At 47.6% G+C, this 13,041-nt stretch overlaps 1 protein-coding gene across 1 annotated transcript; it reads left to right on the forward strand.

Moving 5' to 3' along the window:
* Window positions 1-314: 314 nt before the first annotated feature.
* LOC131818030 (dipeptidase 3-like) lies at window positions 315-4,690 on the forward strand. Its single transcript, XM_059152067.1, has 10 exons — window positions 315-796; window positions 1,148-1,274; window positions 1,763-1,892; window positions 1,974-2,115; window positions 2,352-2,421; window positions 2,548-2,724; window positions 3,013-3,097; window positions 3,581-3,656; window positions 4,115-4,250; window positions 4,343-4,690. Exons 1-10 carry the CDS (start codon window positions 504-506, stop codon window positions 4,583-4,585), a joined length of 1,479 nt encoding a protein of 492 aa, XP_059008050.1. The 5' UTR covers window positions 315-503; the 3' UTR covers window positions 4,586-4,690.
* The last annotated feature ends 8,351 nt before the right edge of the window (window positions 4,691-13,041 follow it).

Below are 13,041 nucleotides of genomic sequence, written 5' to 3' on the forward strand. Positions count from 1 at the left end.
TTTTCTCTCAGTCAAGAAGTACAGATCCAATTTACTCTTTTTCATGGAATGTTTGACCTATTGCAGGGTGGGGCACATTCCTGAAACTAAAACCCCACATGGACCTGCGACCTGTCCGTCTAGGGGTGAGATTGGGAAGACCGCTGCCCCCCACCCCCGTCCCTCGTCTAGGAGCTGTCGATCCCTGGGTCCCCGGAGCCAGGAAAACAGTAGGTGCAGGGGTCAGATCCAGGAGCAGGGGGCGCTGCAGAGGCTGATCCGGGCCGCTGGGGCGCCCTCCGAGCTGGGGGTGGAAGTCTGTGTCGCCCCCTGCGGCCACTATGCGAGGCGGCGGCGTCGTCCCCTGTCGGTGGAAGCGTTCTGACGCCCGCCCGCTTCCTCACTAGGCCGCGCCGCTGGGTCACCTTACTAGACGGTCGGTCGGGACCCCATCGCCGCGCTCTACCCCTCGCCGCTCCTCCTCTCGACACCGGCCCCTGCCTACCCGTCCCACCCTGCGCAGCATGCAGACCCTGGGCCTCGAGGGTACCCCCGCGCTCGGCAAGCGACTTCTGCTGCGTCTCCTGCTCCTGCTATCTCTGCTGCAGTGGCGGGTAACCCACGCCCAGACCACGCCGGGAATCCCCGGAGCTCCAACCACACCAGCAGCCCCCAGCTCCTGGGCCATGCCAGCCTCTGCCAGCTCCCCGACCCCAGCGGTCACCCCCAGCTCCCGGACCACGCCGGCCACCTCCGGCACTCCAAGAATGCGGGAACGCGCCCGGGCCCTGATGCGGGTCTTCCCTCTCGTGGACGGGTGCGTAGGTGCGGTCGTTGGGGGGCGGATGGAGACCGAGCCCAAAGCTGGGGAAGAGGTTCTCAGCATGCAGGGCTAGTGAGGAAGCTCCCTCATAGCATCCCGTGGATGCACTCTCTCCTCCATCACCCAGGCCCTCTCCCTCCATTACCTCCCCCGCCCCGTCCTGGTGTACACCCCCACCCACCCACCCCCACCCCGTACTCCCTCAGCTGCACCTCAGGAATCCTTCCATATTGCCGCTGTGATACGGAGAAGTGGACCAGGACAGAAGAGGACCAGGTGTGTCAACATGTCCTGCCTGACCTGGAGGTCATATCTTCAACTCTAACCTTGTCTTGATATCCCCAGCCACAACCATTTGCCCCAGCTCCTGAGACAGCTTTTCCAGAACAGACTACAAGATGTTAACCTGCGAAATTTCAGTCGTGGCCAGACCAGCTTGGACAAGCTTAAGGAAGGCCTCGTGGCTGCCCAGGTACCACAGGGATACACAGGGTGCTACAGCATGGCTGAAGGGGAATGCTGGGGCCACAGAAACCTGGATAGGCAGACCTCTGGGTGATTAGAATCATAGGACACACAGTGTGTCATCATGTGGCTGCCGGGAACACTGGAGGCCAAGGCAGGCCAGCCACATGGGTCCCCAGGCTCTGTGGAGATACACAGAAAGTGACTCAAAGATCTCTGGTGAGTGTGGGGGCTGCTAGAGCCAAAAAGACATAGTGGATTGGCCTCAGGGCATTCACACAACACAGGGACAAACAGCAGACAATGGTGTTCCACGGTCCACAGTCTGACTGCTGGCAACAAGCTTCACAGTCATCAGGATACCACAGGGTCATGCAGTATTTCATTCTGGGCCACTGACCCAAAAGAGTAGCTTGGGGGCTGAGGAAGAGTGGCAGGCCAAGGACTACGGAGGCCACCCTAATCTCACTCCAGACCCTCGGGGCCTACCTCTAGTTCTGGTCAGCCTACGCCCCCTGCCAGACCCAGGACCAGGATGCCCTGCGCCTCACCCTGGAGCAGATTGACCTCATTCGTCGCCTGTGCGCCTCCTACTCTGAACTGGAACTAGTGACGTCAGCCGAAGGTGGGCTGGCAAATGGGGTGCAGTTGGGAGCTCCCTCTGGTGGTTCTGGTGCTGACCACTGGATTATCCATCCTCTCCCAGGTCTGAACAGCACTGGAAAGCTGGCCTGCCTCATTGGTGTGGAGGGCGGTCACTCACTGGACAGCAGCCTGTCGGTGCTGCGTGCTTTCTACCTGCTGGGAGTGCGCTACCTGGCACTCACCTTCACCTGCAGCACGCCCTGGTAAGCGCAGCGCCCAGCCAGGGTGAGCTGGCACACGGCGTGGTGGGGAAATGTCCAAAGAGGTGAGGACACAGGAGTCCACCCCAGCAGGCCCCTCACACTCCCAGAAAGCAGCTAGCCCAGGTCCTTACTCTGTTCTGGATGGATGGACAAATGGAGGAACTGCAGAGCCCTCAGGCGCTGTTGCCCGTGATGTGTGGCCTTTGACAAACTGCCCTCTTCTGGCTCTCCTGCAGGGCAGAAAGTTCCACCAAGTTTAAACACCACTTCTACACCAACGTCAGTGGGTTGACAAGCTTCGGTGAGGTGAGGACTCCTGTTCTATACCCTACCCCACCTGTTCCCTACAAACAGAGAATATGCTCGTATGTGCGTCCTTGACATCTCCCCACCTCAAAAATAAAATAAAAAAAAAAAAAACTGTCTCTGCAGAAGGTGATAGTGGAAATGAACCGCCTGGGCATGATGGTGGACTTGTCCTATGCATCAGACACTTTGGTACGACAAGCCCTGAAGGTGTCGAAGGCTCCCGTGATCTTCTCCCACTCAGCTGCCCGGGCCGTGTGCAACAGTGTGCTGAATGTTCCCGATGACATCCTGCAACTTCTGGTGAGTAGCTACCTCAGCTCAAACCCAGAGGTAGGCCTGCTTCATACAATGTTCTTGACCTTAAGCGGAGCTACTAGCACAGGCACCATCCTTGGATCCAAGGCTGGTTAACCACCCCCATCTCTGAAAGTCAAAGCCAAATCAGCTTCACTCAGGGACCCAGAGGTGAAGCCTCTTCCAGCCCCTGAAGCTAGGACCAAGCACTGTCCTACCAGGGTCCCCAGGGCCCAGGGCAGGCCATCAGGTCAGAAGAGCCAAACTGAGTGTCCGGTTTGTTTATCCCTATAGAAGAAGAATGGTGGCATTGTGATGGTGACGCTGTCCATGGGGGTGCTTCAGTGTAACCTGTTTGCTAATGTGTCCACTGTGGCAGGTGAGCCTCACGTCCACTTATGCCCTTCTAGCTTGAGCCTATGACCATGGGGGGCCCTTGGGACAGCTCCAGCAGTTCAGCATGGCTGTTGGGCAACAGGCAGACCTCTGACAACCCAGGGGAGCAGACACAGCTCTTCACTGCTACCCAGATCTGGGGCCACAATCAGTGCTGGCGTGTTTGGGAGAAGCAACTGCCTCTGTCTCTGAATCTCTTTGCTCTCCCCTCTCTGGATAGGACAGGCAGGCTCTCAAGGAGCCCAGAGGCAGGGTGGCTCCCAGGCAGAAAAAATTCTAAAGGTGCAGCTCTGAAGTCCACTGTTCATCCTCGAGCCACTTCAGAACTCACAACTGGCCCGGGGCTCCATGAAGTCAGCTGCCATGGTGGGGAGCGCTGTGGGCAGGAGAACTGACCAGGGCTGAGCTTCCCCAGACCAGGGCTAGCTCCAGCCTATGCTGCCCACCACTATCCCCTACCCCATAGATCACTTTGACCACATCAGAGAAGTCATTGGATCAGAGTTCATCGGGATTGGCGGAAATTATGATGGGTCTGGTCGGTGAGTGTTTCCCTGGGGTTTGTCCCGGGCAAGACAACAGGGAGTCCTTTAGTCTCTGTTCCCATGCCATGGTCCTCCCATCCTTCAGACCTTGTCTATAGGCTCTGGTTTCCTAGCTCCCCTGGTATTTCTACACTACCAGGGCCTGTTTCCTGGACTGTCCCTGCCCCTCCTGTGGCCTGGTGGACCCACTCCCACTCCAGATCATCGCATTCATTAAGTACCCTCCTTTGCCCAGCACATGCTCCACTCCCAGCCCAGCAGATCTGTTTTGGGCCAGTCATCTGCTCAGGGCATAAGCCACAGCTCAATCTCCAGGGAGCTCCCAAAGCGACATTCAGTAGCCTGGAGGACATGACCTTCAGTTTTGCATCTGTGATTGGGGCTGGTGGGATGGTGGGCCCTAGACCAGGATCAGGGCTGAGGTTCCAGAGCTGGCTGACTCACCCGCCACACAGATTCCCTCGGGGGCTGGAGGACGTGTCCACATACCCAGTATTAATAGAGGAGTTGCTGATTCGCGGCTGGAGTGAGGAAGAGCTTCAGGGTGTCCTTCGTGGAAACCTGCTGCGGGTCTTCAGACAGGTAGAAAAGGTATGCGGGGCTGGGCAAAAGGAAGTTGCAGTGGTTTGAGTAGATGAGGAGGAGTGCTATGGAAGCCACTAACTGCTGACTCCCACCCCCAGGTCAGAGAACAGAACAGTGGGCAGAACCCTGTGGATGATGAGTTTCCAGACAGGCAAGTGGTCAGGTCTTGCCACTCCCACCTCCTGTCTCAGCCTCAGAGTGGACACGTGGCCACACGCCTGGAGGTGACCAAGTGGCCAACCAGTCAGGTCCTCCAGAGGCCCTCAAAAGCCTCCCCATACTTTGTTCTAGGTCCCGTGGCTGCTGCCACATTCTCAGTCCTCACCCTGTATCTCTGGTGACCTGGCCATTTCCCCCTGAGGCCACTGGGGCAAAGTCTCACAAAGTGCCCCTCCTGCTCATCCAGACACAAGTATATGCTGAGAATAAACATTTTTGAGTATGGATCCTGGTGTGAAAGTCCTTTCTTCTCCCCGGGGAGTAGGGGAGTGGGGTCTGGTGGGCTCCTGGTTAGTAAGGGCTCTTTTAGGTCTACCTTCAGTGGCTCAAAGTGAATGGACTCCAGCTTTGCCTCTTTTGGGAAACACAAAGGGATCTTACCATATTCCTATGCCAAAAGCCCGAGCCCAGAGAAGAACACAAAGGAATCCATTTCTGTGCAGTGTCTATGCCATCATGGAATGTGACAATAGGTAATTTCCCAGTCTCTGAAAGATTCAAGTGTGTGTGTGTGTGTGTGTGTGTGTGTTTAAGAAGCTGAAACTGAGGGACGCCTGGGTGGCTCAGTTGGTTAAGCGGCTGCCTTCGGCTCAGGTCATGATCCCAGCGTCCTGGGATCGAGTTCCACATCGGGCTCCTTGCTTGGCGGGGAGCCTGCTTCTCCCTCTGCCTCTGCCTGCCTCTCTGTCTGCCTGTGCTCACTCGCTCTCTCTCCCTCTCTCTCTCCGAAAAATAAATAAATAAAATCTTTAAAAAAAAAAAAAAAAAAAAAGCTGAAACTGAGGGGCACCTGGGTGGCTCAGAGGGTTGGGCCTCTGCCTTTGGTTCAGGTCATGATCTCAGGGTCCTGGGAGCGAGCCCCGCATCGGGCTCTCTGCTCAGCGGGGAACCTGCTCCCCCATCTCTCTGCCTGCCCCTCTGTCTACTTGTGATCTCTGTCAAATAAATAAATAAAATAAAATAAAATAAAAAAGAAGCGGGACACCTGGGTGGCTCAGTTGGTCGGGCCACTGCCTTTGGCTCGGGTCATGATCCCAGCATCCTGGGATCGAGTCCCACATCGGGCTCTTTGCTCGGCAGAGAGCCTGCTTCTCCCTCTGCCTCTGCCTGCTACTCTGCCTGTGTTTGTGCTCGCTCTCTCTCTCTCTCACACACACACAAATAAATAAATAAATAAATAAAATCTTTAAAAAAATTTAAAAATAAAAATTAAAAAAGAAATAAGCTGAAACTGTTACCATTTATAATAAGTAGTAACTTGTTTGGAAATGTCAAGAAAAAAAATTTATATAATGTTAGATTTTTAAAAATAAAGTCCTGATTTGTTGTTAAACTGACTTTTTAGTAGAAAGGGAAAAATCAAACTTAAAGAGAAGGGGTGCCTGGGTGGCTCAATGGGTTAAAGCCTCTGTCTTTGGCTCAGGTCACAATCCCAGGGTGGAATCGAGCCCCACATCGGGCTTTCTGCTCAACAGGGAGCTTGCTTTCTCCCCTCTCTCTCTCTCTCTCTCTGTCTGCTTGTGATCTCTCTGTGAAATAAATAAATAAAATCTTAAAAAAAAAAATAAAAAGAAAAGGAAACTAGCACCATTTGCTTGGCTTACTACAGACCCTTCATCTTTAGCCACCTTTCCTCTCTTAATCCACTCAGGCCAGAGCCTGATCTAAGTTCCTTGCAAGGGAACTTAAAATTGGGAGAAAGAGAAATTATACTCTCTGCGTATGTATATGTTATACACAATGACTATGTTGTAAATCATGTCCATATAATGTATAGGTCTGTTTTCTAATTCTTTTCCATTTATTTATTTATCAATAAATAAATCAATATTATGTGGTATCAATACCACACTGTCTTAATTTCAGTAACTTTCAAACAAGTCTTGCTATCTGGTAGAATGAGTTCTGTCACTTTAAGCGTATCCTTTCAGTTGGTGTTTGATCAGATAAGTAGATCCACTAGGAATGATATAAAATAAGAGACTTATTATAGAGGTTGGACTTTTTGCATATGTAGGAACCAAAGGAAAAATCTGTGCAAGGCTGTTTGTTACCTGCGCATCTGGTGTTGGGTCTTACTCTGTATAGAGAAGCCAGCCAGAAGTTAGGACGGAGAGCTGGATGTGAGGTGAAGGAGAACAAGGACAACCCGGGACAGTTGGGGTAGGGGAGAATATTAGTCCTTTAGCTCACACCATACAGAATGCAACACAATATAAAATTAATTTGAAGATGTTACTGATCCAAATGCAAAAAGCAAAAGAGTAAAACTCCTAGAAGATAATGTAGAAACATACTTTGGTGACTTCAGCATAAAAAGCCTTAACAACAGAAGGAAAATATTGATAAATTGGATGACATTAAAATTAATAGCTTATGTTTACCATAAGGTACCATTAAAAAGAGTGAAAAAGCAAGCTACAGAGTAAGAGAAATTTTCAACATATATAACTGACAGAAGATTTATATCCACAGACAGACAGTCCAATATAAAAATGGACAAGATATAGGAACTTTATAAGAAAGGATATTCAAATGGCCAAGGAGAATATGAAAAGGTACTAAACATTGTTAGCCACTAAGGAAATGCAAAGTAAAACTCATAGTGAAGACAGCTAAAAATTCAACAGATGAACAGTACCAAGTGTTAGCAAGAATGTGGAGAAAAAAGCATACTTACACCCACTGCTTTGGAAGACAGTTTGACATTTTTTACTAAAGTTGAAGACACATATGTCCAAGGACAGTTACACACAACTTGGAAGAATCTCTCAAAGTAATGCTGAGTCAAAGTCAGCACAAAATAATACATCTCATATCATTTCATTATTTTATATGAAGTACAAAGACAGGCAAAAGTGATCTATACTGTAACAGCCTGGGGGAGGTAATTTCTGAAAGTGGGCATGAGGAAGGGCTTTTGGGTTTCTGGTAAAGTTCTATACCTTGATCTGAGTGCTGGTTGCATAGGTATGTTTATTTTGTGAACATTCAGCATGCTATATACACATAGGGTATGTGAATTTTTCTTTCTCTTTTTTTTCCCTGAATTTATTTTATTATTTTTAAAAGGTTTTATTTATTCATTTGCCAGAGAGAGGGAGAGAGTGAGAACAAGCAGGAGGAGCAGCAGGCAGAAGGAGAAGCAGGCTCCCCACTGAGCAAGGAGCCAGATGTGGGACTCGATCCCAGGATCCTGGGATCATGACCTGAGTCAAAGGCAGACACTTAACCAACTGAGCCACCCTGAGGTGTCTAGTATGTGACACCCAGGTGTCCTGGTATGTGAATTTTTCTGTATGGATTTTTTTTTTTAAGATTTTTATTTATTTATTTGACAGAGCACAAGTAGGCAGAGAGGCAGGCAGAGAGAGGAGGAAGCAGGCTCCATGCTGAGCAGAGAGCCCGACGTGAGGCTCGATCCCAGGACCCTGGGATCATGACCTGAGCTGAAGGCAGAGGCTTTAACCCACTAAGCCACCCAGGCGCCCCTCTATGGATTTTTTTTTGTCAACCAAAAGGTTTTGGAGATTCCTGGCTGGCTGAGGCAGAAGAGCACACAACCTTGATCTCCAGGTCTTGAGTTCAATTCCCACGTGCAGCATAGAGCCTACTTAAAAAGCAAAATAAAAACCAGAAAAGGCTAAACTTAATTTTCAAAGATGCATCCTCAGGTTGACCCTTTAAATAGGCAAACAAGAAAGTGTTATCATCAAACTCAGATACTTAGAAAATACCCGAGTTACACCACTTTTTGTGTCAATTATATCACAGTTTACAAAACAAAACAAAGACTAGGGTTACTTGGTAGCTCAGTCTATTAAGCATCCAACTCACATTTTCGGCTCAGATCATGATCTCAGGATCGGGTGATCAAGTTCCCAGTAGGGGCTCCGCAATCAGCAGGGAGTTTGCCTATGATTTTGTCTCCCTCTCCCTCTGCCCCTCCCCCTTGCTCCTTTTCCCTCTCTCAAATAAATAAAATCTTTAAAAAAAAAAATTCTCTCGGGATGCCTGGATGACTCAGTTGGTTAAAAGTCGGCCTTAGGTATCCTAGGGCTCTAGGATCAAAGGTTCCTCACTCAGCAGGGAATCTGCTTCTCCCTCTGCCTGCCCCTCCCGGGCTGGGCTGTCCTCTCTTTTTCTCTCTGACAAATAAACAAAATCTTTTAAAAAGAAAGAAAAAAGTCTCTCCTTTTTACGCCCCTGCTCACGCATGTACATGTACTCATTCTCTTTCCCTAAAATAAATAAATAACATCTTTAAAAATAATAAAATAAAGATCTTATTTTTAAGTAATTTCTACACCTAACACGGGGCTCAAATTCTTGACCCTGAGATCAAGAGTCACATGTTCCACCGACTGAGCCAGCCAAGTGCCCCTCATTTTAACCATTTTTAAGTGTTTAAATCAGTGGCATTAATTACACTCACAAATGTACAAACATCATTGGTATTTCCAAAACTTTTTCATTATCCCAAACAAAAACTCTAATCATTAAGCAATAACCTCTATTCTTTTTCCAGTCTCTATGAGTTTATCTATTCTAGCTAACTTCTGTAAGTGGAATCATACAACATTTGTCCTTTTGCATCCAGCTTATTTCACTGAACCAAATGTCTTCAAGGTTCATCTACATTGTACTATATATCAGACTTCATTCCTTTTTTATGGCTGAATAATATTCCCTTAGATGGGCAGATCAGTTTGTTATCCATTCATCTGTCAAAGAAAACTAGGGTAGCCTCCATCTTTCAGCTGTGCAGTGAACAGTGTCATATGGGCATCTGTTCAAGTCCTTGTTTCCAATTTTTTCATCTAGGGCTAAACTAGCCTCTTTACTAAGGTGATGTCCTTCTGAAGATTCTAGCTAATGTCTCATATGTTAAAAGGTCTTTCACTGTAGATGGTGGGAACATGAACCATGTGAGCTACAGGAATTGTGGAGCCTACTTCTTTCCAAGTGGTTCTTTCTCTGGCCTTGACAGCTTCCTCTTACATGTGTGCAGATCAATCTTCTGGTAGACTCAAGAGGATCTGCTACAGATCTCTAGGCCTTTCTCTTTTTGTGTAGCTTCCTCCTCTGGTATTCTATCCTGTGAATCTAGCTGCTTTGGCCTTCCAAAAAGCTGACTTTTTTTTCTCCTCAATGCAGCAAGATCACTGGGTTCCATCTAGGTTTCCACCCTTCCTCCCACTCCCGCGTTACAGCATGGAAATTATCTCTTAGGCAATAAGGTAGTGCTCTCATAGGCCTCCCATCATTTTTATTTTCCTTTCATCTGGGATCACAATCCTGCACTACCTATTGTCCAGTGTCTGAAAATCATTGTTTTATACATTTTGTCAGGATTTCTACTTATGTTACAGAGATCGGTAAATTTGGCCCCTGTTATGCCATCATGGTTGGAAACAGAAGTTATGTTGAGGTATTCCTCACCACCAATAATCAGTGTTTGTAAATATTCCAAGTATACTTAACAAAAATATGGAATTTTCCAATTGTTGGATGTCAAACTATATATGTGTCCAATTGTTCAAGTTCATTAATTGTATTATTAGAATCTTTTATACCCTTGTTTTTTCCTTGACCTCTTAGTGACCATGACAGTTGTGTTGAAATCTTCCACTGTGGTAGTGTATTTGTCAGTTTCTCCCTATAGTTCTAGCAATCTTTTTATTGATGTGAAATTCACATACCATAAAACTAACCATTTTAAAGTGTATAATTCAGTGGCATTTAGAACAGTCATAATGTTGTGCAACCACCACCTATCTTGTTCTAAAACATTTTGGTCCCCCAAAAAGGAAGCCCTGTACACATTAAGCAGTTACTTCCCAGCCCAATATTCCCCCAAGCACCAATCTGCTTTCTATCTCTATGGATTTACCTATTCCGGATATTTCTTACAAATGGAATCATACAAGATTTGACCTCCTGTGTCTGGCTTCTGACATTTAGCATGTTTTCAAGGCCCATTTATGTTGTACTTTTCCTCCATTTTTACTCTTTTTGGGGGGATTCCTACGGTGCAGATATTAGGATTTCTGTTTCCATCCTCCCGTCTCTTTTTGTTTTCCTTTTCATTCTTTTTTCTTTCTTCTTTTGGGAGGATTCCTTTTTTGGGAGGACTCTTCATTTGGTCTTTTCAGTTTACTAATTCATTCTCAGCTATAACTTTCTGCTATCAGATCACCTACTGTGTTCTTCATTCCAAATATTATTGTGGTAACTTTAATACATGGTCCCATATTCTTTTGATACTTCTCTCATCCAGAGATAGATTCAATGTCACCCGACTCCCTCTGGAATCTGGGCTTGGTTATTGCTTGAGCAGTAAAATACAGCAGATGGGGGGCCTGGGTGGCTCAGTCGGTTAATTGTCTGTCTTCGGCTCAGTTTATGATACCAGGTCCTGGGAAAAAGCCCCGCATTGGGCTCCCTGTCAGCAGGGAGCTTGCTTTCCCCTTGCACTCTGTACCCCACTGCTTGTGCTCTCTTGCATTCTGTCAAGTAAATAAATGAAACCTTTTAAAAAATTTTATTCAGGTGCCTCGTTAGCGCAGTAGGTAGCGCATCAGTCTCATAAAAAATTTTATTCAAAAAATAAAAAATAAATAATGTAAAATACAGCTGAAATGATGCTGTGCTTGTTTCCAGGCCTAGGCCTAGAGAAACTGTCAGCTTCTACTCCCTGCTTCTTGGGACCCTCACTCATGGACTGCAGCCACTGTGCCATAAGGAAGCCAAGCAGCCCACGGAGAAGTATTCATGCAGAGGACCCAATCCCCTGATCCACAGCCCCACTCAGCTCTCAGCCTACAGGCAGTACTAACTTGCTAGCCATGCGAGTGAGTCATTTTGGAAAGGGAACCTCTGGCCCCAGCTGATGTCACATGGAGTAGAGATGAGCTTTACTCAGCTAACAGAGATATGAGCGAATATTTTTGTTGATTGTTGTTTTAAGTCCTTGTTTTGGGGTAATTTGTTATGTAGCAATAGACCACAGAACAACTTTATTTTTCATATCTTTCTACCTGTGCTTTTTTATATTTTCTTGTTTCATGTTGTTAATATTCTCCCTTATTTTTATAATGTTTATTAGGCTAATTTGGAATTTTTATTTCATGTGTTTGAAAACTTTTCCTGATAGATGTTTTCTTTTGAAATGTCTGTGTTCCCCAATGTCTTTTTCTTTTTGCCTGGAAGTACCCTGACGGTAAAGGCTACTTGGACAGTTGATGGTATGGGGGAAGTTGTATCCTAGCCACAGAGTCCCTTAGAGTCCAAGGTTGTCAGTTGGGCTACAGTGGCCTATCTTCTCACACAATACCTGACCCCACCCCTGAGGAGAGGCTGCATGTTAGGGTGTATAGAAACATTTGCAGAGCATTAGGGAAGACAGGAAGAGCAGGGACCTGTTCATTTTTTATTCAAAAGATGTGTTGGGGAGAGGGACTAAGAATACCAAGGTGACAAGACCAAAAGGGTCCTGAAGGCCACAGCCTAGTGGGCATGAAAAATGTTAATCAAAGATCCCCAGTAACATTTGTGTCCTTGCAGAGGGTACTGGGAAGGGCAAGTGCCTAAGAAGAACCCAATCCAGAGGAGGGTGAGGTGGGGTGGACGCATGTGAGTCAGAGATGTCTTCTGGGGAGAAGGTGGTACTCCAGGGTGAGACCTCCCCAATACCAGGGAGTTTGGCTAGCAAGAGTGGGGGCAGGGGGTAGAAAGGCATTCTGTCTGAGCAAAGAGCAGGTAATGTGCAGTGCAGTCAGGCTCTGAGTTTAGGGAAGTGAAAGAGGTCAGAAGACTGAGGCTGGGGAGGTTGGAGGGGCCAGATGAAACAGGGCCCTGTGGGCTAAGGGAAGAGAGAAGAGCACGTGCTTTCCCTTCAGAAGAGATGGTTCTACCGTGAGCACTGGGAGAGAACAGGGAGTCCATAGGAAGGCTGCCACCATGGACAGCTGAAGGTGGCGTGAAGGACAGGAGGTCGAGTCGACAGGCTCTAGATGGATGACTTTGGGGTAAGGGCCAAAGTGGTGGTCAGCTTGGAGGACCCCCTGCAGGACCCAGGGACACTGATTCCTCATTCCACCCCAGAGCTGAAGCCCAGAAGAGGCAGCAGTCAGAGAGACACCACTGATTCTTCTCTGATGTTCTAAAGTTCTCTGAGCCACAAGAGAGAGGGGGAGGAAAAAGGAGACAAGTCAGTCTCTGGGCTCTGGGGTTTTCTGTTCGAGAAATAACTGAAAGGATAGCCTAGAAAGATAAAGATGTTAAAGGAAAGCCAACATGGATAAGTTATCTGAAGCAGTGGGGTAGAAAGTGAAAGAAAAAAGTTAAGAGCAAAGAAGTAAACAATTTGGTAAAGGAACCCCCAGGAGGTAAACAGTAAAAGAGAAAATTAAGATAAAAGAACTTGACTATAAGAACCCAATTGTAGTGTCCCAAAGGGGTCAATGGGGCGGCGGAGGGGCATAGGTATCCTTCCCGCCAAAGAGGCAGCAGCCTTTGGGGAAGGGGCATGAAATCTCCAGCCTCCTCCAACAGGGAGAAACTGCCATGAGGGGCA

The sequence above is a fragment of the Mustela lutreola genome, chromosome 16, assembly GCF_030435805.1.
Source record: "Mustela lutreola isolate mMusLut2 chromosome 16, mMusLut2.pri, whole genome shotgun sequence".
Lineage (NCBI taxonomy): Eukaryota > Metazoa > Chordata > Mammalia > Carnivora > Mustelidae > Mustela > Mustela lutreola.